Source organism: Neovison vison, chromosome 7 (assembly GCF_020171115.1).
Source record: "Neovison vison isolate M4711 chromosome 7, ASM_NN_V1, whole genome shotgun sequence".
Classification (NCBI taxonomy): Eukaryota; Metazoa; Chordata; class Mammalia; order Carnivora; family Mustelidae; genus Neogale; species Neogale vison.
The window spans coordinates 199,457,495-199,478,921 of record NC_058097.1 but is presented as its reverse complement, the minus strand read 5'-3'; the positions used below and the strand labels follow the sequence as shown (position 1 = coordinate 199,478,921).

The window sequence follows — 21,427 nt, the reverse complement described above, 5'->3', positions numbered from 1 at the left end:
CTGGAGCCTCTACTGGGTGGACACTCCCGAGCCAGATGTCTGCCCCCGGGGGTGCCCGCTGAAGCTGAGACACCCCGGCCGTGCCCGGTGGGGGGTGGGGTGGGGGCGGGGGGTACCCAGGCGCCTTTGAGCCGCCCCCTCCAGGGCACCGGACCTCCGGCAGTCAAGCGATTCTGTCCAGTTCGTAGCCACCAGTCCAGTGAGAGTTTTCATCAAGATCTCAGTTCACTCACTCGATTTTGATCACCCGACCAGCGCAAAGCGGGGAGGGGATGTGTATGTTCTCTTGACACCTGGGCCTCAGGTGTATCCTTGCCCAGGTGCTGCCCGAGGGACCTCGGCCCAGCGCCTCTCACTACGTGTTGGACTTGCCTTTGCACGGGAGGGCCTGGGGCCTCGGGCTCCCTGAGGACCCCGAGTCCGGGCGGTGCCTGCCCAGGTGGAGCCTGCAGGGGGCGCTCACACGGTGGGGAGGGGGCGGTGCGGGCGAGTCCCACGCTGTGGCAGGGAGGAGTGGCTGATTTCCTGACCAAATCTCTTTAGAGTGGACAAGTGAAAGCACCTCAGCCCCTCGCCACCCTTCGCAGCCCAACCAGTGCTATGCGCCCCTCTCGTGCTTCTGTCCCCTGTGGTCCCCAAGCCCAGCACAGAGCCCAAAGTAACCTCAAAAAAGGTGTCAGCCACACAGGCGGCCTCCTCTCATGGTCCCACCCAGGGCCCATGGCTGGCCTGTCCTCTGGAGCCTCCCTGACCACTGACAGGAGCCACCAACAGAGCAGGTGGCCACCAGAGCCTGGAGGCGGAGGGCTATGGGAAGGGGCTTTCGGCTCCTCAGCCCAGCTGGGGGCTGGGGTCCACTCCCACCTCACCAGACTCTGAAGCGTGGGCCACCCCTCCCAGCTCTACCCACCCCCAATTCAGGTTGCCTCACTTCAGCCCTGGCAGCCCCACCCTGCCCCCGGCGCCACCAGGTGCCTTGACTCACATCCTGCCAGCTAGCCTAATTGCCCCTTTCCTGGGTGTCGTTCTGGAAGCCCAGGTCAGAGACCAATGTCTTTCTACCTCCTGTGTCCCTCCATGAAAGCCTGAGACACTAGGTGACATCCCACTGGGCTGAGAACCCACTGGGGAGGAGGCAGGAAGAAGTAGAGGGGTGGGGAAAGAGGATGAGGAGGCAGGAAGAAGTAAAAGTAGAGAAGGAGGAGGGGTTGGAGCATCTGGGGCTTCCCTGGAGCCCAGACCCCGCCTTCTCAGCAAAGATAGAGCCGACTTGGGCTGCCCAGAACCCTACCTCCCCAGCCCCCTGGGACATCCAAGCAAGCCCGACTAGCCCGTCTCTCGAAGAAAGCCCTTTGCCGCCCTGGGCAGGGGGAGGAAGCCCACGGGCACGGAGGAACCCAGCCCACACAGACTTCGGCTGTGTGCATCGCAGGTGCCCTGGGACTCCTGGATACGGCCAGCAGACACAGAACACAAATTCAGTTGGTCTTATCCCGGCTTTATTCTCATGACCCTTGCATCCCAGATACAGCTCAGAGAGGGGCCCAGGTCACCCTCCCCAGTGAACGGTCCTTGGCTCCCCGCCCAGACCAGGCAGCGGGCTCTCGTGCCCACCTCTGCCCATCTCCTTCAGCTGGGGGGTCACCCAGAGCCGGCCTCCTCAGCGAGGGCCGCAAGGCAGAGCCAGTAGCCTGGCGAGGAACTGCTCCTGGGGACCAACTGTCCCCTCTGTCCACAGGCTTATCCCTGCTCCATCTCAGGGCCCCAGGGTAGGCCTCGGAGGAGCTGGGGGCCCAGGCCTCCTTGTCCAAGGACTGGCTCCAGGTGGCCTGGATCCCTGAATTCTTGGGTGGCCAGAGGCCCGCACTGGGACTCCGGTAGTGACAGGACCGCACTCCCAAGCCCCCAGTCCACAGGGCGTCACTGGCTGAGGGAAGGGGTGAGAGGGCGTTTCTCCGGTTCCTGCACCTCGAGGCCTGAAGGGGGAAGGCTCAGCTCAGACCCGCTCCCACAGGAGCATTCCAGGTGGCCCCCCAGCATTCCAGGTGGCCCCCCAGGGCCCTCCACCTTCTGCCCCTCCCACTGCCCCTTGCAGCTCTCAGCAGCACCCCCCCCACCCCACCCCCACTCCAGCTGCACTGGCCACCTTGCCTGTCCTTGAACTTGCCAGACCTTTGCTTCAGCTGTTCCCTCTGTCTGAAATGCTTGTCCCTAGGCATGTTGACAGGAAAAACTCTCACCTCCTAGTCTTTGCTCCCACTTCACCTCCTCTCTCAGGACCACCCTGAGCACTATAGTCAAAATTGCCACCTGTCCCGCCCAGCGCTCCTGACCTCCTTCCCCCTGCTCTCCATCGTTCCCAGAGCATGGCCATCTCCTAACATTCTGGGGCTGAGCTGCCCAGCGCGGGACCAAGCACGGGAGATGTGGCCCATCTGAGCTTCCACGTGCTGGAGTGTAAAACAGCCACTGGGCTCAAGGTCGTAGCAAGAAAAAATAATACAAACTCTCTCGTTAATAAAGGATAACTAATAATAACTAATTGATTAAAATATCTCATTAATGAATTTCCACACTGATGACAGGTTGAAATGGTAACAGTTCAGGTATAATGGGATAAATAAAATATGTTATTAAAATTAATTTTGCCGGGGCGCCTGGGTGGCTCAGTGGGTTAAGCCGCTGCCTTCAGCTCAGGTCATGATCTCAGGGTCCTGGGATCAAGTCCCGCATCAGGCTCTTCTGCTCAGCAGGGAGCCTGCTTCCCTCTCTCTCTCTGCCTGCCTTTCCATCTACTTGTGATTTCTCTCTGTCAAATAAATGAATAAAATCTTTAAAAAAAAATTAATTTTGCCTGAATAAATAAAGCCATTTAAAAAAAAAAAAAAAAAAAGCCAGGGGAATGCCTGGGTGGCTCAGTCATTAAGTGTCTGCTTTCGGCTCAGGTCACCATCCCCGGGTCCTGGGATCAAGCCCCACATCAGACTCTCTGCTGAGTGGGGAGCCCGCTTCTCTCTCACCTCCCTGCTCCCACTCTCCTTGTTAGCCCTTTTTCCCCATATATAAATAAAATCTTTTTAAAAAATTAATTTTACCTGTGTCCTTTTACTTTTCTGATGAGGCTACTAGAAAATTTTAAATTACACATGTAGCTCACGTCCTATTTCCACTGGACAGGGCTATTGTAGATAATTATTATTTTTATGCACATTGTTTACTATCTCCCTCCTGCACCCGAATGCTCCCTGCTGTATCTCCAGCTGTATCCCCTGCTGTATCCCTAGCGTATATCACCTGGCACTCGGTAAAGGCTCATTGTCAAGTAGATGAGTGGATGCACCACGGGTCCCAGGCAGGCCAGATACCCCCACTCACCCTCTCCGTTAGCATCGGCTTTGTGTTCCGACAGGGTCTCGATAGAGCCATCCCACCCCACGCTGGGTCCTGGGAGAGCACAAGGCAGCCAATGGGCCATGGGGACCAGAGCAGAGGTGGGCAGGGCTTGTGCGGAGACCCAAGGGACAGGAGGGAAAGCCAAGGGGCTGCTGGGTCCAAGGGAGCCGGAGAGCAAATGGGAGCAGGGACCCTGGTCTCTCACCTTTGCCATGGGAGGTGGGCGCGCCCAGGGGGCCCGGCCTGCGCTGTCGGAATCGCTGCCTGGGGGTGTCCCCGGGGCTGAACGACTCAGAGCTTCGCCCCACCGGGAATCGAGAGCTGAGTTTCCGCCGCCGCCCCCCTGCCAGAGTCTCATCCCGAAGGCAGAGGGAGCTCTGGGCCCGGCGCATGGGTGCAGGGGAAAGGGATCCTGCAAAGGTATAGGGAGGCAGGGTGTGGAGCTGTGCAGGGAGGGGCTGGGCAGAGCGGAAGGGCGAGCGGGCTGATGCTGCAAAAAGGCAGGGAAAGGAGGCTGCAAGAGGCAGGGGTGAGGTCTGGGTGAAGAAGGGAGGCGACAGGAGGCTGGCCTGAGCTGGCTCTGACACTAACCCACTGTGCGACCTTGGGCAAGGCATGTCCCCTCCCTGGGCCTGGGATAAATGACCTCTTGCTAAAGTCCCCTGCTGCTCTGAGGTCCTAAACGCCGCTGTGGCCCGCAGGACGGGATGAGTGGCAGCGCAGGCAGGAGGGAGGCACGAGCTGAGGGGCTTGCCACAGGGAAGGCCAGCGCCGTACACAAGATGAAGGGAGAGACCAAGGGCGTTGGCAAGCACCAGGGTGAGGATAGGAGACATGAGGTAGGGACCATCCTGGTCACCTGGCCCCCAGACCCACCTGTCCCATCTGCCTCCCTGCCCTCGGAGAGCTCCGTCTCTGGGGGGCCCCCCAGGCTCTCGGTGCTGCCAGCCCCATCGGCCCCCAGGCGTGGGCCCCCATGGGGGCCCCCCTCCCGCCGGGGCCGCATCAGCCTCTTCACCTTGTCTGCCAACCAGCTGCCCTTCCTGGGGGCAAGAGGGCACAAGAGGGGGTAAGGCCAGGGAGGAAGGAGGGACAAGAGGGCCACGCTGGGGATGGCAAAAGCCACGCAAACCCTCATCGGGGCCTGGAGCGGGCAGGGCAGGGGCAGAGGTTGGGAGGATCCCCGGCTCCAGGGGGTGGACGGGCCCCTCACTTGATCCGGGGCAGAGGCCCGGGCTCCAGCACTCGGTACTGGTCCATGATCTTCTCCACCAGCTTCTGCTTCTCACGGCGCAACGCATTGAGCTGGTCCCTGCGAGCATGAGGGAGGACACAGGCATGAGGCCAGGCAGGAGGGAGGCTCAGGACACCGGGGCGAATCCGGTGTTGGCGAACCCGCTGCTGTCCTGAGTCCCAGGCGGTCAGCCCCAGCCCTTTCCCTGGGCATCACCCCACGAGCAGGCACAGGGGTCTCCGGGACCCGCCCCCGCTCCGGGCAGCCGAGCTGGGCCCCCCATGGCCTGCTCACAGGTACTCTCGCTGCTCGCGGTGCAGGTGGTCCCGGCTCTCCAGGCTGCGCTCCAGGAGCTCCCGGTTCTCCCGGCTCAGGGCCTGAACCTCGGCAAGCAGCTGCCGGTTCTCCTCCTCCTGGGCGCTCCGAAGCTCTGTCAACAGCTGGGGGGGTGGCGGGCAGACAGTAGGGCCGGTGGGGGATTTAATGGGGCTCCGGGTGGCTACCTTCCATCCCCCCTCCCTGCCCAACCCCCCACGGGCCACTCCCCAGGCCCCAGCAGGCCGCCCACCCCTCACCACACCTCGCACTGCGTGGTCAGCCGGCAGGCGCTGAGGTCTAGCTGCTGGTTGGACTCACGCAGACGCTGGCTCTGCACCTCCAGCTGGGCCCGCTCCAGCTCCAGCCGCGCCAGCCGGCCCCGCAGCTCCCCGCGTTCCCCCTGCAGCTCACCCCGCTCCCGTGACACCTCGGCCAGCAGCTTCTGAGCCCTGCAGAACCCAGAAGAGTTGCTCTCCGAGGGCACTCGGTCCCCCTCCCGGGCCTCCCATGGGGGCCAGAAGAGCCCTGTTGTGGGAGAGGAGCCAAAGCGGGATCCCACAGGGACAGTGTCTAACTCACCACCAACCCACTTCGCAGACAGGAACATAGAGACCTGGCCCGAGAGGAGCGGGGCCGATGCCAGGGCTGGTACCTGTCATGCTCGCTCTGCAGCCTCCGCAGCTCCTCCTCCAGGCCGCGCTGCCGATGCCCGTCCTGCATCAGGCGTTCTCGCTCTGCCAGCAAGGCCATCTCCTGCGCCTCCACGCTAGCCCTCTGGGCCTGCAGCTGCTCGTGCCTGGGATGCACAGGGACCGAGAGGGCTGCAGAGACCTGGGGCCGGGGCAAGCGGGCGGCCGGACTCTCTGGGGTCCACCCTCTCCTAAGCACTGGCCCCCAAACAAAGCCAAGGAGCAGAATGCTGGTGGGGTGCCCACCACTGCCCATGAAGAACGAGCCTTGGGGGAACTCAGCCCGGAGCCCAGCCACACGTGAGGCCACGGCAGCAGAGCTGGCTGTGTCGAGTGGTGGTGCTTCCTGGCAGGGGGAGCAGGGGGCGGTCAGACCCACCCAGGGAGTCTGCTCCACGCAGGTTGGGGGTGCTGGGGAGAGAAGCCGGGAGTCTGGGGGAGGCTCACCGGCCCTGCAGCTCCCGGTGGGCCAGCTCCAGGGCCCGCATGTTAGCCTTGAGGTCACGGTGCCGCACCAGCAGTCCCTCTAGCTCGGCCTCCTGCCGCCGCTGCAGCTGGGCCAGGGCCTCGTGATCGCGAAGCAGAGCCTGCTGCTGCCCCCGGGTCTCCTCCTGGGACTGCCGCGCCACCCGCACCTCCTCCTCCAGCACCCCCAGCTTCCGGTGCAGCTCCTGCCCCTGCATCTCCAGCACAGACTTCTCAGCCTAGGCAGAGGAGTGGGTGTGATCCCAGTTCCGAAAGAGGTAAGGGACTGGGCGCAAAAGGCGAGGGGCAGGGCAGAGGATCCAAGAGAGAACTATAGAGGCAGAGCACTGGAGCGAGGGCGACGGGGAACAGAAAGCAGAGGCAGGGTTAGTGGGCAAGAAGAGGGGAGCGGTATCACGGAGATGGGTGCTGGGGCCAGGCCGTGGAGGGGAGGGCAAGAGGCACAGGGCAGGGGTGGGGAAGCCGGGGCGGGGTAAGGGCAGGGAAAGCGGTAGGGACTGAGGGCTGGCTGTTGAGAGGGATGGAGCTGAGCAAAACCACAGAGGTGAGGGGAAGGGGGAAGACCGGGCCAGAAGGGGCAAGTACAAGGGAGCAGGGGCAGGAAAGAGCGGTGCCAGTTAGGGTGTTCAGAGCTCAGGCACAAGGGAATAGGAAGGGCGGTAGGCTGGGAGCTAGGGCAGAGAAAACAGTGGGTGGCAGAGGAAAGGGGGCTGGGGACAGGGCACCCAGACCGTCACCCACCTGCAGGCGGCTGCTGTACTCCTGGGCACGTTGACTCTGCAGCAGGAGCTCCTGGGCGCGCCCCTGCAGGCTCCCCAGCTGTCCCTCCAGGTGCTGCAACTGCCCCTGCAGAGCCACCTTCTCGGCCACCAGCGTTGCATTCTGCCCAGAGGGGAATGGGGGGTCAGCAGGGGCCAGGCCACTGGGCCAAACCCCTCTCCCCATGCCCACCACGGGCGACACTCACGCTGCGCTCCACCTCGATGAGCCGCCCACTCTGGGCCCCCGGGGTCCTCGGCTCAGCGTACCTGTCCGACCCCAGCCCCTCAGGGCCCTGGCGCAGCTGCAAGGAGAGGCCCCGGGAGGTCACGAGGGAGCATGGAGGAGGCCTGAGGATGGTGCAAGGACCTAACCCAGGGGACCCTCACCCCTTCGGCCGTGCCCCTGCCCCATCCGTCGTGGGTTCCCCCACCCCCACGCTCCATCTGTCACTCTCCATCTGCCCTGCTCTTTGTCACTCAGTTCTACAGCATTTTCCAGCCTCTCTCCACCCTGCTTTTCCTCTGGGCCTTGGGTTTCAACGCCACTTTCCCCCCAGCCAAGCCACATGCACCCACCAAGAGCTCTGCTGGGGGCCCACTGTCCCCTGACACCCCGTGTTATGGTGACCTGTGTCCTTGCCTGTTCTTGGGCCTCCCCACACACCAGAGCTGAGCCCTGAGCTGGGAACCTCAGAAACAATGACCAGACAAGAACAAGGGCAGTAACTGAGCTCACTCGGGAGCAGTGAGGCCCTGGAGAAACACAGCCGGCATCTCCAAGCAGAGCCACTAGGGTATGTCCGCCAGAGGAATGAGGGAAACAAGACTCCAGGACCCCAGAAGACTCCAGAGCCTGAGCAGGGTCCGCCTGACCCCCAAGCACGGGGCACTCTCCAAGATGTCCCCAAATGGGGCACAAGGCAAAAGATGGGCCAAAAATCAAGGGGCAAGACCAGCACGGGGCTAGAGGGACCGGAGCGTGCGCAGCCCTGGATGTGCGCAGGCAGGATTGGGGGGGGGGAGGGGTAGGACGAGGCTGCCAGCGCTCCGCATGCCTCACCTGGAGCAGCTCCTCTTCCAGCTGCAGAGCCCTGGTCTTGAGCTCCCTCAGGGCCTCCTCCTTGCTGGTGGCCGCCGCCTGTAGCTCAGCTTCCAGCCGCTGCTCCAGGCCCTGGTACCTGTCGGGAGAAGCCGTGGCACCGACCCCTCCCCCAGCGCCGGCTGCCCTCTCTCTGCCCTGGGGCCACACCCCACCTCTGGTGCTGGAACTCTTGCTCCCGCAGAAATTCCTGGCGCTCCAGGGCGGCCTGCTTCAGCTCGCTCTGCAGATGCTCCAGCCGCGAGCCAAGCTCCTGGCCCCGCACCACGGCCTTCTCCAGCTCCTGAGGGCAGGCACAGCAGGCTCAGAGCGTTAGGGAAGACCACCACCCTCCCCCATCCTTCCCCAGGGAGGGCCAGATGGCATCTGGAGACCTAGCTTTCTGTCTTTCTTCCATCACCCTAGAAAATATCTTTATAAGTAGGTTCTCACAACCCTGAGATCTAGAGTCACGTATTCTACTGATGGAGCAAGCCAGGCACCCCATCCTGGGCCAAGATCTTTAACCCTTTGGCCTTCTACTTCTCCATCTGTAAAATGGGAACAAAGCCTGGCCACCTCTCAGAGTGACTGCGGACGAGCTGGGAGGTAAGCTTGGCGGCGGAGGAAGGAGACCCGTGGTCCAGGAGTCAGAGACGCTCGTCAGTCAAGTGTCTTTACCTCTCTGAGCCCACGGTTCCTCGTGTGCCCAGTGGCAGCGAGCCGTGTCCTCCGTGATGAGGCCATGCTGGCCACGTGAGGGAAAGAGGGATTTGGAAGAGGCAGACAGGAGGAGTGCCCTGGGCCACAGAGGGATGGGGACAGAGGACAGGAACTGGGTGAATGTCAGGCCCAACCACAGAGGGGGCTGGTGGGTGGGGAGAGAGATGCTGTGGGCCAGGCCGGGGAGTCCTATGGCGGTTGGGCTGCACCATTGCGGAAGGGGGCAGAGCGGGATGCAGAGATAGACCAAACCATTCTGAGATGCAGGGGCCCTGGCAGGATGAAACCACGAGCCAGGGCCAACTCGGACCAGCTGCCTACCAAAGCCTGTCTCTGGACACCAAGTCTACCGCTGCTGCTCTGACCTTCCTGGGTTTGCAACCCCACCAAGTCTCCCCTGGGGCGACTGTCCTTCTGGACACCCTTGGCCACTGCCTCTCACTCGAAAAACTATGGGTTCCATGAGGCCCTGCTGCCTGCTGGCCCACACCCAGGAGAACCCAAGGGCTAAGGGTAGAAAGAACAGTGGTACCCATGAAGAAACCTGAACCTCGGGCCAAACCCCAGAACTGGCCCCTTCCAGGTCCTCAGCACCCTGCCCCCACCGCACCTCCTGCCCTCCACCCAGCCCACAGGGACGGGCCGCCTGGCCTCAGGTTCCCTGACCTCCCCAGTCTAGCCACCTCCGCCTACACCACACCCAGTCATCACCAGAACTGCTCTGCCCAGGAAATCTCACAAAATTCCCCTTTGTCCTCAGGCTCTTCCAGCGCTCAGTCCTCAGTCCTCGGAGCACGCCTTACCCTCACCTGCCCTGCCCGCCTGCTGGCATCCCCACTCCCCAGCTGCCCCCGGCTCTCCACATTCACCGGGAAGGCAGGTCATCTGAATTTGAGCCTCCCAGGACACGAGACAGGTTAAGGACCACGCCCCTAATGGCCCAGCCGGCTGGTCGGAGATCTGGCCCAGAAGCCAAGTGTGCCTGACGGCGTGGCTCAGTCACATCCTACAGAGTGAACCCCAGAGACCCCCTCTCCACCCACCTTCCCACCCGCACCCCCATTCCCCCACTCCCCTGCCTGACGCCTCACCCCAGGTCAACCCAACAGTGTGTTCCAGCTTCTCTCCGCCCGAGGGGGCTCTCAGCAAATGACCCCTTCTTTCTGAATCTCAGGGTCCCCATCTGGACAACACGGATGAGACTGGAAACGGCTCAACTGGAAGATTCGATTCCTAGTGTGCACACCCCACCCCTGCAGCATGGGGCCCCGGGCCTGAATACCCTTCCTATCGCCTCCTAGCCTCCTCCGCTTCCCCCGAGGGGCCTCGCAACTCGGGCCCCCCCTTCAACACCTTGCTGGGTTTAAAGGTCATGGCCCTCATGTAAAGGTCATTGAGATCATTTCCTTCCCAAGAACCATCACAACTCCTTCCTCGGCTTGAAAGGAAGATGAGGCCCTGCCCAGTACGAACCTGCTGGTGAACCCCCCACTCATCAGGCACTTGAGCATCCGTAATGCCTTCAGGTCTCCGCACATGCTGTTCCCTCTCAAGTGCCCTTCCCACCTAGTGGGAGACCGACCTTTCCTCACACCCTTCTCCGAAGCCTCCTTGCCTCCACCCCTGCACCAGCTCCCTCTCCCATGGCCTCCTGCATCCTTTGCAACAGGTCTTGGGGCACCTGAGTGGCTCAGCTGCTTGAGTGTCTGACTCTTGATTTCAGTCCAGGTCATAATCTTGGGGTCCTGGGATTGAGCCCCAGGTCAGGATCCCTGCTCAGTGATAGTCTGCTTGTCTCCCTCTTCCTCTGCCCCCCCTGCACTCACACTCTCTCTCTAAAATAAATTTTAAAATCTTAAAAATAATATTAATAATAATCAACTTATTATTGGGTGGGAAAGGCACTTTAGAGGGAACGGCATGTGCGGAGACCTGAAGGCATTACGGATGCTCAGGTGCCTGATAGGTGGGGGGTTCAGCAGCAGGTTGAGGCACTTGGGGCACGCGGATGGCTCAGTGAGTGAACAGTCCGACTCTTGATTTCGGCTCAGGTCATGATCTCAGGGTCGTGGGATCGAGCCCCGTGCTGGAGTCTGCTTGACATTCACTCCTTCCCTCACCCTCACCCCCTGCCCCTTTCCCCCTTCTCTCAAAAATCAAAATAAATAAATAGATATTTTAAAAATATAATTAACATGTCTTGAGCCTTTGTCTGGCATAAACTAGGCTCACCACACTGTTATCTCCCTTGGTTTCCCGAAAGACCTGAGACAGCGATGAAGAGCGCCCCCATTATACAGAAGGAGAAATAGGGTGGAGGGGAGTTGGCTCCCACAGTCTGAGAGCCAGGACTGAACCCCCAGGCGGTCTGGCTCCGTACCCACACTCTTATCCCCTTCTATGGCCCGCCCCACCAGAGAGAGGGGACATCCATCAGTCCAGTGTCCTGGGCCCAGCACCTCTTGAAAGGCAAGGGTGGACTCTGCCTTTCTCTCTCCAGCCCCAGTAGGGGTCTGGAGTCACTGATGGAATTGATAACCCAAACCCCAGCAACTGGCCAGAACCCTACTTCCCACCCCAGGCTGTGAGCCCGGACATACCTCCTTGAGGGCCTGCTTCTCCCTCTCGGCCTCCTGCAGGTGCCGGTGGCCATCGCTCTCCAGCATTTGCAGCCGCTCCTCCGCTGCCTCCGCCCGGGCCCTCAGTCTGGGCCCCTCGCGCTCCCACTGCCTCCGCTCTCGACCTGCGGCTGCCAGGGCCTCCACCAGCGCCTCCCGTTCCCGCGACACGGCCTCCAGCTCCCGGCCAGCTGCCTCCACTGCCTCCCGCAGTCGAGCCTGCTCCCGGGCCTGGGTCTCCACCTCCCGATGGGCCTCGGTCTCCGCCCTCCGTGCCTGACCCAGCTCCTCAGAGAGGCGGGCAGCCTCCGTGCCTCGGGCCTCAAGCCTCCGGGCCTGAGCCTCTAGCTCCGCTCGAAGGGCCTCTGCCTCTCTCCTGAGTCTTGTCACCTCCTCCCTCATGGCCTCCTGCTCAGGGACATCACCAGCCAGGATCTCCCCTGGGATGGGCCCTTCCCAGGTCTGGGCCTCCAGGGCCCCTTCTGGCTTCTTCTGGGGATTTTGCTGGCCTGGGTCCCCAACCGTCCCCTCCAGTTTCTGTTCATGCTCTCTGGCCTCTCTCTGCCCTTGGGGTAGGTCCAGCCCTTGGCCTAGGGTCTCCTGCTCCTCCAGCTGCGCACGGAGGCTGGGCTCTGAGGGTCCAGGCTTGCTTGCAGGGCCCTCCTGTCTCAGCACCTGAGCTTTGGGCCCTGACTCTCCAATCTCTCCTCCCAACAGCTCGGCCTGAGTTTCTACCCCTGAACCTTGAGGGGAGACCACAGTGCTGGGAGTCTGGAGAAGGGCTCCATGGCTGGCCTTCTCCAGGGGCTCCTGTATTGCTCCAACGTGGCCTGATTCCTGGAGGGTCAAGTCTGAAGTCTGGGGGGCCGTGGCAGCCATCGGGAGGGGCCTTTCTATCACCTGTGCGTCTGGGTCAGAAGCCTGGGGAAGCGCAGCTACTCTCTCAAGGGCCGAGTCTGGTACTGGGGAAGCCGGGCCTGAGGCCTCGGTGCCTTCATCCCCCACCTGGCCAACCAAATCCCAGGGTCGCACATCTGAGGCCAGGCAAGTCTGGGGAGCAGCATGCAGCTCAGGAACCAAGGAGTCCTCACTCCGCTCCTCCAGCAGGGGGTGCTGAGGGCACAGGAGAGGAAGGGTCAAGCCCCCAGGAGGAGGCAGGGAAGGACCAACTAGGATGGGTGGAGGAGGAGACTCACCTGGCCCTCAGGCTGCCCCCGGAGCCCCTGCAGCAGGGCCCGTAGCTCCCGATTCTCCCTCTCCAGGGTCTGCAACCGCCCAGCCTCTGCCTCTCTCACTTCATCATGAAGTGAGGGGACTGCTCCTGGCACAGGGGCTGCGACATGGGAGATGAGGTTAGGACCCCTCCGCACCCTTTGCCAAGATCCCTGGTTCCTCCCCCCACCCCCAACACCTTGGGAAGAGAATGAAGTCAGAAGCCATCCCCACTGGAGTTGCAGGAAAACAGGCAGCCAGTTCCACAGTCCCAGCCCCTCTGCCGGGGCCCTACTCACCCTCCCCCGGAGACCCCAGGGGCAGCTCCAGGCTCCGCTGAAGCTCCAGCTCCAGCTCCACGTTCTCCTCTGCCAGCTGCTCCACCTGATGCCGCAGAGTGTCCAGCTCCTGGGGGCGGGGCAGGGTCAGACAAGCCTTGCCCACCAAGGCCAGGCCAAACGTGTGGGCTAGATCACTAGGGGAAACAAGGAGTCAGGGGTCCTAGGGAGCACTAGAGAACTCTGGGGGAACCACTGGGGTCGCCAAGGGTCACAGATGACACTGACTGGGGGTCACTCGGGCCATCTCACCGCATGGGCCTCGCCCAAACGGGTCCGCAGCAGCAGATTCTCACGCTGAGCCTCGTGCAGCCTAGCGCAGCGCTCTTGAGAAGCCTCCAGCTGCTCCTCCAGGAGCGCCTTGGAAGCTTCCAGAGTCCCGGAGAGAACCCGTTCCTCCTGGTGGGGGGAGCAAAAACAAGTGGCGATGTGATGCTAACCCCCCAAGCACTCCAGGGCCACAGACCCCGCCTTCCCTCCTTCATCCGACCCAGCGCCCGCTTGCTCTCCAGGCCCCGCCTCTCCCTCCCACCTGCTCCTCCCTCTCCAGGGTCCATCCAGGTACCACTTCCTTAGCATCTGGCCCCGCCCCCTCCGATGTAGGCCCGGCCCCTTTTTCCCCAAGAACCCCCTCCCAAGGTGGCTCCTCCTCTAGGCTCCACTGCGAAGGGCGCTCTCAGACAGTTCTTCGCCAGCACTCGGCCCCATCCTCCTCTCCAGGACCTACCCTTACCTACCGCCCCCACCTCTCCTCTCCGTCTGCCCCATTCTCCAGACAGCCTCTCCCCAGACACCACCTCACCCATTTCTCCTAGCCGCGACGGCTCCGCCCATTAGACCCCGCCCTTTCTTCTCCCGGCCCAAATTCGCTTCCCCTCCTGGTCCACTGGGACCCCAGCAAGCCCCGCCTCCAGGCCCCGCCCGGAGTCCCGCCCTCTCCAGGCCCCGCCTCCCGTCTCACCTCCAGCTGGCTTTTGCAAGCCTCGGCCACCTGCAGCCGCTCGCGACAGCGTCGCAGCTCCTCCTGCAGGCGGGGCAGGCGACCGGCCCGCTCCCGCAGCGCCTCTACCTCTTCGCGGTACAACTCGGCCCGCTTGGCCTGTCCTGACAGCGCCTGGGCCTGAGTCAGACGGTGCGGAGCTGGGGACGGCCAGCCGCGGGCCAGAGGGATTAGGGGAGGGGAAGGAGCCCGGGGGGGGGGGGGGGGGCAGGAGATGGGACAGAGGAGGCATGAGGAGAGGGCTAGGGAATGCGGCAGCGGCAGGGGGCATCTGAGCGCACCTCCTGGCGGAGCCGTCGGATTTCGGCCTCCAGGCCCTGCACCTCTGCCTGGGAATCTAGCAGCAGCTCCGCCTTCTCCTCCCTGGAGAAAAGGGACGCTGGAGGGTCCTGGGGACCCAGAACCCCCAGACCCGATGCCACCACGTCTCTATCCACGTCTAATCGCCCCTCTCCCTCCAGGGCGCATCCGAGACTGGGGTACTCACAGCTCCTGCCTCAGGCGCCGCAGCTGGGCCTTGGCGTTGGCCAGCTGCAAGGCCAGGTGGTGGGAGGAGCCCTCTGGGGGAGCCCTGGCAGGAGCCTCTGGCAACAAGGGGGCCGGCTCTCTCTCCAGCAGCAGTTCAGCCACCAGCTGTGGGAAGTCGAGGGTCAGAAGCCAGAGGTAACCCAACCCATACCCCCCTCCCCCGTCACCACAAGCCACATCTGGCTCTTGCAGCTCTGCTCATTGAAGACCCTCAACTCCAACCCCATATCTGGGCCCCAACCCCCATCACCCTCCCCCCATATCTGGAGCCCCACAGTCCTCCCATTCCTCCACCTGGGTCACAGTGCCTCCTACCTGGGCCCCCATGTCACGCTCCCGCGCCAGCCTTAACAAAGTCCCCAGCAGGCTCCGGGACAGCATCTCCAGTTCTGGAGGCTCCAGCTCCCCAGGCTCGGGCCCAGCCAGCGCCAGCACCACTCCTGCCCCGGGCTGGGTCACCTGGGCAGGTAGGGAGAGCAGTTCAGCAGAGGAAGGAGAGGGGCAGGGTGCCCCCAGGTGGCAGTGCCTGTCCCAGGCTCTCCACCAGCCCAAGTACCTCCTGGATGGCAGCAGCCAGCTCACTCTGGATCTCAAGGCTGAGGCCCTGGATGTGTCGGATGAAGAGTTCCCGGTGCTCACACTGCGGGGAGACGCGGCGGAAATGCTGGCACAGGAAGCCTCCACATCTTCCTTCGGAGCTGGACCCTACCCTGCCCTGCCCTGCTCACCTGCACTGATGCCCCCAGCAACAGCCGAAGGATGCCTTCCAACTCCTCCACCGCCTCCTCTGTGGAGCACAAGCCACAGAAAGTTAGCGGTGGGGCGAGGGGATAGAAGCAGGCAGGGGTGGTAGGAGAGAGCACCTGAGAAGGGGTGAAACCCCAGCGTCTGGAGGTCTGGGGGTGGCGACAGGATCAGCAGCTGCAGCTCCTCCTGGGGTCAAAGGAGACAGGACCTAGGAGTGGGGCCTTCCCATGGGGGCCTCCCAGGCTCAGCCACCCCTTCCCAGCCCCTCACCTGGTAGAAGTCCCGCAGCCTGCCCCATAGGTGGTTCAGGTTCCGCACCCGCCGGGGTGCAGGACCGTCTCGGCCACCGACGACTCGAGGTCCCCCTCGAGAACTCGGAGCGCTGTGGGCACAAGGAGCTAGGTGGGAGGGGGACAATCAAGGCCCCACCTCCCCCAACAAGGCTCCTCCCACCAGTCCTCAGGCCCCTCCCACCAGTCCTCAGGCTCCTCCCAGCAGCTTGTTGTGGGAGGGGCCACCTCAGACTCCTAGGCTGGCCTGTGGTTTCTTACATGATGCCCAGCACCCGGAGGAGCAGGGCCCCATCGCTGAGATGCAAGAACTTCTTCTCCGGGCAGAGGGGCCCCTCTCCTTCCTCCTCTTCTTCCCCCTCCGGCTCCTCCGCCTCTCCTACCAGGCCGGCCAGTCCCAGCGCCTGTGGGGAACGGAGCCAGGTCAGCCGACTGGGTTAGGAACTCCCCTACCAGCAGAGTGACTCCCTAGCCCCTCTGACCAGCCTCCTGAGCCCGCGCAGCCTCCTCCTCACCTCTTCCCTGAATGCCCCTGGCCCCTGGGTCTGGACTCCTTTTCCTGCCTCACAGCTACCTCAACTTCTCCAGCCCCATATCCGTGCCCAGCCTTGCCCTCAGTCCCTACCCCCTCCCCACTCTGCTGGACCTTCCTCCAAACCCAGCACCAGCCCGTCCTGGCTGCTCACTTCCCTTTCCCGCTCGCCTCCCACCTGCCCCCTCACCCAGGTGGCCAGGCTCCCACTCAGGAAGTCTTTGAGTCTGGGCCCCTTGCCCCCATCCATGACACGGTCAGGGTGTGGGTCCCGCTGTGGCAGCTACACCTGCCCGGAGAGGAAGAGGAAGTTCCTCTGGTTGGGGATCCCGAGGCCCAGCCACAGACAGCCTTTGCAGCTTCCTCCTTCCGGGAGCAGGCGGGCCTCTGAACCCCCAGAGTCCTGCCTCAGCCCCCACCTCACCACCCCACATCCTCCCAGCATCTCTGCAGGGCCACAGAACTGGCCCGGAGGTTAGCAGGGGAAGATGGGCTCAGGGCCATCCCGGAGCGACTCCCGAAGCCCTCCTGGCACAGGGGACAATGGCGGGTGAGTCCCCCACCCCTCTGGAAACTTGAAACTAGAGAAGAGGACCTCGGCCTCTTGTCTTCCAGGGCCTCTGCAAGGACGCTGGGCCTCATGTGGTGAGTCTGGGCGTTCACACCTGCCTCTTCTGACGTGCCCGGCTTCGCTTTCCCGTGGGTGTTTCTCAAGCTCACCCTAGCTCTGCTCCCAACCCAGAAGCCTGGAGAGGTCAGATGCTGCCACCCCGACAAACCTCCTATGAACCCCAGCCAGGAGTGAGTCCCCCTCCTCTGCCCTACCCTCCCCCATCCTCTCTGCACACCAGATTGAGACAGGACATATGACCTCAAAGGCCTCCATTTCCCCTTCTGAACAAGAAGTGGCCTGGACTCTGGCCTCTGAAGGAAGGGGTATAGTGCAGAAGCCTTCAACATGTCTCTTCTTCACCCCCCCTACCCCACCCCTGCACTGCTGAGACTCCCAGCATGTCTTGTAGACAAAGAGGCCAGGAGGACCTCCCAGTTCCCCGACGGCGCCTCCATTCATTCTTTCATCTGCCGGCGCCTTGCCAGACACAGCTAGATACTGGGGTGTAATGAAAGCCCCCAAGTCCCTGCACCCACAAGGCTCAGTTCACTGGGGAGATGACCCCCCAAAAACCACACCTGCGCTCAAATGTAATATTGCAGCTATACCATGTGCATGGACAGTGAAGGGACTGACTCCTGGGATGGTCGGGGAAGGCAGCCTGCAGGGGGCCACACGAGGAAGCTGAGACCGGGGATGATTGGGTGAAGCAGGCAAAGAGGGGAGGAAGAGAGAGAGCAGGAACAGCATATGCAAGGGCTCCTTCCGGAGGGATGGAGGCCCCCCCACCCCCAGCACAAAGGTCAGAGATTATTCCTGTGTCATCAATTCCAAGACACTTCCTTGCTCCCACTGAAATCTCCCAAGTCGGGTTACAGGGTAGAGTTGTCTCCCGGCTGGCCACAGTCCTAACAGAGTTGTCATTGCCTGCACACGCACACGGCGGCACAGATGCCAGAAGCAGCAAACCCTGCAGAAAGGGCGTCAGCAGCTCCGAAGGAAGCCCTGGAGGCAAGAACCGAGCCGGCACTCCCTTAACCTCAGGACTCAAAGGGTGCGAGGCCCCAGGGAAGAGAACCAGACTTACCGGTACAGTTCCCCAAGCGGAAGTCCAGAGCGAAGCTGGCTTGCGACAGCTCTGGGGCTGCGGGCTTCAGAGTTGTCTGATGGATCGTTGGAGTGGGCTGCGCTCCAGGACTCACCATGGCTCACAGGGGAGGTGGCGGCGAAACACAGAGACATCGCGCCTCCATCTCTGTCGGAGTCTAAATGGGAAGGAGTTTCCCGAATACCGTAAACCAATTTATTTTGCTTCTATTTTCCCTTTTATGTGTGCCTCCGAATTACATATGAGAATTTCTGTCTAAGTCATAAAGAGCTCCTTCGGGAAGTATAAAATAAGGGTTCTAGTGATGAAAGAGGCTTGGGACATAGTCAACCGGCAGCATTCTTTTCTTCCCTGAGTGGCATCTATTTTTTTTCAATGGGTGACATCTTACATTTGATGAAATATGGGGTAACAACAACCGTGGCACACAGGCTTACTGGCAGCCAGTCACGGTTACAAGCACTTCACGCTGGGGACATCTGAGTGGCTCAGTCGGTTTAACATCAGACTCTTGCTTTTGGCTCAAGTCATGATCTCGGCGTAGCGAGATCAAGCCCGGTGTCAGGCTCCGCTCTCAGCACAAAGTCTGCTTGAGATTCTCTCTCTCCCTCTCTTTCTAAAATAAATAAATAAAGGGACATCTGGGTGGCTCAGTGGGTTAAGCATCTGCCTTTGGCTCGTGTCGTGATCCCAGAGTCCCAGGATCCAGCCCCACATTGAGCTCCCTGCTCCGCCGGGAGTCTGCTACTCCTTCTCCCATGCCTACTGCCCCCCTCCCTGCTTGTGCACCTTCTCTCTCTGTCCCTCTGTCAAATGAATAAAGTCTTTTTTTTTAATATTTTATTTATTTATTCGACAGAGAGAGAGATCACAAGTAGGCAGAGAGGCAGGCAGAGAGACAGGGGGAAGCAGGCTCCCTGCTGAGCAGAGAGCCCGATGTGGGGCTCGATCCCAGGACCCCGAGATCATGACACTTCCTTGCTCACAAGTAGGCAGAGAGAGAGGAAGGCAGAGAGAGAGGAGGAAGCAGGCTCCCCAAGAAGCGGAGAGCCCGATGCGGGGCTCTATCCCAGGACTCCGAGATCATGACCTGAGCCGAAGGCAGCGGTTTAACCCACTGAGCCACCCAGGCGCCCCTGAATAAAGTCTTTTTTAAAAAATTGCGCTTACTGACTCATTTGTATTGGACTGACATGGGATGTAAGGACTCAGGGTCTCCAGTTTACAGAGGAGGAAACAGACCCAGAGAGATTACGAACTTGCCCAAAGTCACACAGCTATTAAGTGGTAGAACCAACTAAAGGAAGGCAGTGGGGTCAGCATGTAAAGAGCAAGGAGTTCATGGCCACAGCGACCCAGGTCTTACCCAGCAATGGGAAGGCGTGCAGGCATGTTAGCAGAAGAGCTCAGCCACTGTTCCACCCTCCTGAGACACATCTAGAGACACCGAGAATCCTCTAGGAGAGTTGTTAGAAGGATTCCATGAGCTGGGGCCCAGATGAAGCGCTCCCTAAATGGTCCCCCGTGTGGTTGTTATCTTTAGTATTAATAAGATCAATGGTCCATCCAGATTTGACCCCCAGTGGATTTTAGCTTCTATTTGCAGCCCTGCCCCCCTAAGGACTCCGGCCCGGGAAGTCCTCCCAGAATGCCAGCTCGTGGTTAGCCAAGCACGGTGACAGCGCCTAATCCCTTGGCGGCCCAGGGCCCCTGCCTTGCTCAACACCTCCCCGGCACACCCTTCCTCAAGCCTCAGAGGCCGGCGCTGTGTCACCCTATGACTTTCACACTTTTCACTCCCAACACGCCCGGCTGCGCCTCAACCTTCTTCTCTGACTTGGTTCAGCCAAGTCAGGCCCGGGGAGGCTCTGGGGAGAGTGGAAGGAAGGGCCGGGCCTCCCCAGCAGATGACAAAGAGATCCAGGGGGTCAAGGCTCAGTTAGCCATTGAGGGATGTGTGTCGGGGTCTAACAGTGAGTGGCTCCTGGCCTGTGACGAGATTTTTCCCTTGAAAATTGTTCTCAGACACATGGTCGAAAGTGTCAAGAATGTGGGCGCCTGGGTGGCTCAGTGGGTTAAGCCGCTGCCTTCGGCTCAGGTCATGATCTCAGGGTCCTGGGATCGAGTCCCGCATCGGGCTCTCTGCTCAGCAGGGAGCCTGCTTCCCTCTCTCTCTCTCTCTCTGCCTGCCTCTCCATCTACTTGTGATTTCTCTCTGTCAAATAAATAAATAAAATCTTTAAAAAAAAAAAAAAAGAATGTGGAAGGAGGGGGCGCCTGGGTGGCTCAGTGGGTTAAAGCCTCTGCCTTCGGCTCGGGTCATGATCCCAGAGTCCTGGAATCGAGCCCCGCATCGGGCTCTCCACTTCTTGGGGAGCTGGCTTCCTCCTCTCTCTCTGCCTTCCTCTCTCTCTGCCTACTTGTGATCTCTGTCTGTCAAGTAAATAAATAAAATCTTTAAAAAAAAAAAAAAAAGGATGTGGAAGGAGGGGGTGGCTGGGTGGCTCAGTCAGTAGGGCACCCCTTGACTTTGGCTCAGGTCGTGGTCTCGGGGTCCTGAGATCAAGCCCCGCCTCAGGCTCCCTGCTCAGTGGGAAGTCTGCTTGAGGATTCTTTCTCTCCCTCCCCCTCTGACCCCATCACCACCCCCCAATAAATAAATAAATAAAATCTTTTTTAAAAAAGAAAGAGTGGGGGCGCCTGGGTGACTCAGTGAGTTAAAACCTCTGGCTTCGGCTCAGGTCATGATCCCAGGGTCCTGGGATCAAGCCCCACATCGGGCTCTATGCTCAGCAGGGAGCCTGCTTCCTCCTCTCTCTCTGCCTGCCTCTCTGCCTGCTTGTGATCTCTGTCTGTCAAATAAATAAATAAAATCTTTAAAAAAAATTAAAAAATAAAAGAAAGAGTGCATAAGGATAGAGAAGAAATCAAGTTTCTCCCTCATGACTTCCAACCCCTCCTTTTTGCTCCCCGGGCTAGCATGTTCTGTGTCCTTTCGGAGATGCAGCTGCCCACGTCTGTCTCCACACACAGGGCTGTGCTCCTCCATCCTTCTCGAAATATTCTACAGTCTGCTTCTTTTCCGTTCAGAACCGCTGGCCTCGGCCTTTGTAACGGCTGTGTGGTACTCTGCTGCGCTGCTAGTCCATCATCGTTTAAACTCTATCCCGCTGACGAATATTTTAAACGTTTGTGGTGCTCTAGTGACTGCCTTTCTCAGGTATCTTTTTCTGACAGGTTTTTTTTTTTTATTTTATCTATTTTTCTATTTTGAGAGAGAGAAAGAGAGTGCACACAAGTGTGGGAAGCAGGGGCAGAAGGGTTGGGAGAGGAACAAGCAGATCAGCGCTGGGCGCTGGGCGCAGAGCTGGACACAGGGCTCGATCCCACCACCCTGATACCAGGACCTGAGCAGAAATCAAGAGTCTGACGCTTTACCAGCTGAGCCCACCCCTGCCCCCGGGCATTGTTCCGGTAGTTTTAAGGGAGTTCAGTTTCCACTATGGCCAGCATGGGGATCCAGGAGGCAGGCAAGAAGCGGAGAAAGACAGACAGACAAATGGACAACATAACCAATGGCAGTCTCCTCCCTCGGGGCTCAGTTTCCCCATCTGCACAGGTTAAGAGTGGGAGGGACACCATCTCCTAGTTCTCTTCTGGTTTTGAATTTTCTGGATAGCCCCGCTCTGACCCCAAAGGCCAGAGAGGAGGACCCTGGAGTCTGGGAAAGCAGAGCCCAGGGCGGCCAGGGCAAGGGGT

General features: G+C 60.7%; 1 protein-coding gene across 1 annotated transcript; it reads right to left on the bottom strand.

Annotated features, from left to right (window-relative positions):
• Positions 1-1,852: 1,852 nt before the first annotated feature.
• Positions 1,853-16,249, bottom strand: CCDC88B (coiled-coil domain containing 88B). The gene is made up of 27 exons (XM_044259581.1): positions 16,138-16,249; positions 15,677-15,819; positions 15,396-15,507; positions 15,242-15,311; positions 15,107-15,165; positions 14,935-15,018; positions 14,694-14,837; positions 14,338-14,483; positions 14,132-14,213; positions 13,812-13,970; positions 13,103-13,249; positions 12,812-12,920; positions 12,497-12,633; positions 11,283-12,413; positions 8,136-8,263; positions 7,942-8,059; positions 7,088-7,183; positions 6,862-7,002; positions 6,082-6,338; positions 5,598-5,741; positions 5,208-5,394; positions 4,922-5,067; positions 4,607-4,705; positions 4,270-4,436; positions 3,599-3,805; positions 3,376-3,444; positions 1,853-1,976 (listed from the first exon to the last, which is right to left on the bottom strand). Exons 1-27 carry the CDS (start codon positions 16,195-16,197, stop codon positions 1,921-1,923), a joined length of 4,398 nt encoding a protein of 1,465 aa, XP_044115516.1. The 5' UTR covers positions 16,198-16,249; the 3' UTR covers positions 1,853-1,920.
• Positions 16,250-21,427: the final 5,178 nt, after the last annotated feature.

What these genes read in the sequence shown, in the direction of transcription:
- CCDC88B (XM_044259581.1), bottom strand. Translation starts at nt 16,197, where the DNA reads ATGGATGGGGGCAAGGGGCCCAGACTCAAAGACTTCCTGAGTGGGAGC. An exon ending in GTGGGAGCCTGGCCACCTGG is followed by an intron (nt 15,820 to 16,137) that starts GTGAGGGGGCAG and finishes CGTTCCCCACAG; the next exon opens with GCGCTGGGACTGGCCGGCCT. An exon ending in CAGGGAGGCAGATGGGACAG is followed by an intron (nt 3,806 to 4,269) that starts GTGGGTCTGGGG and finishes ATACCTTTGCAG; the next exon opens with GATCCCTTTCCCCTGCACCC.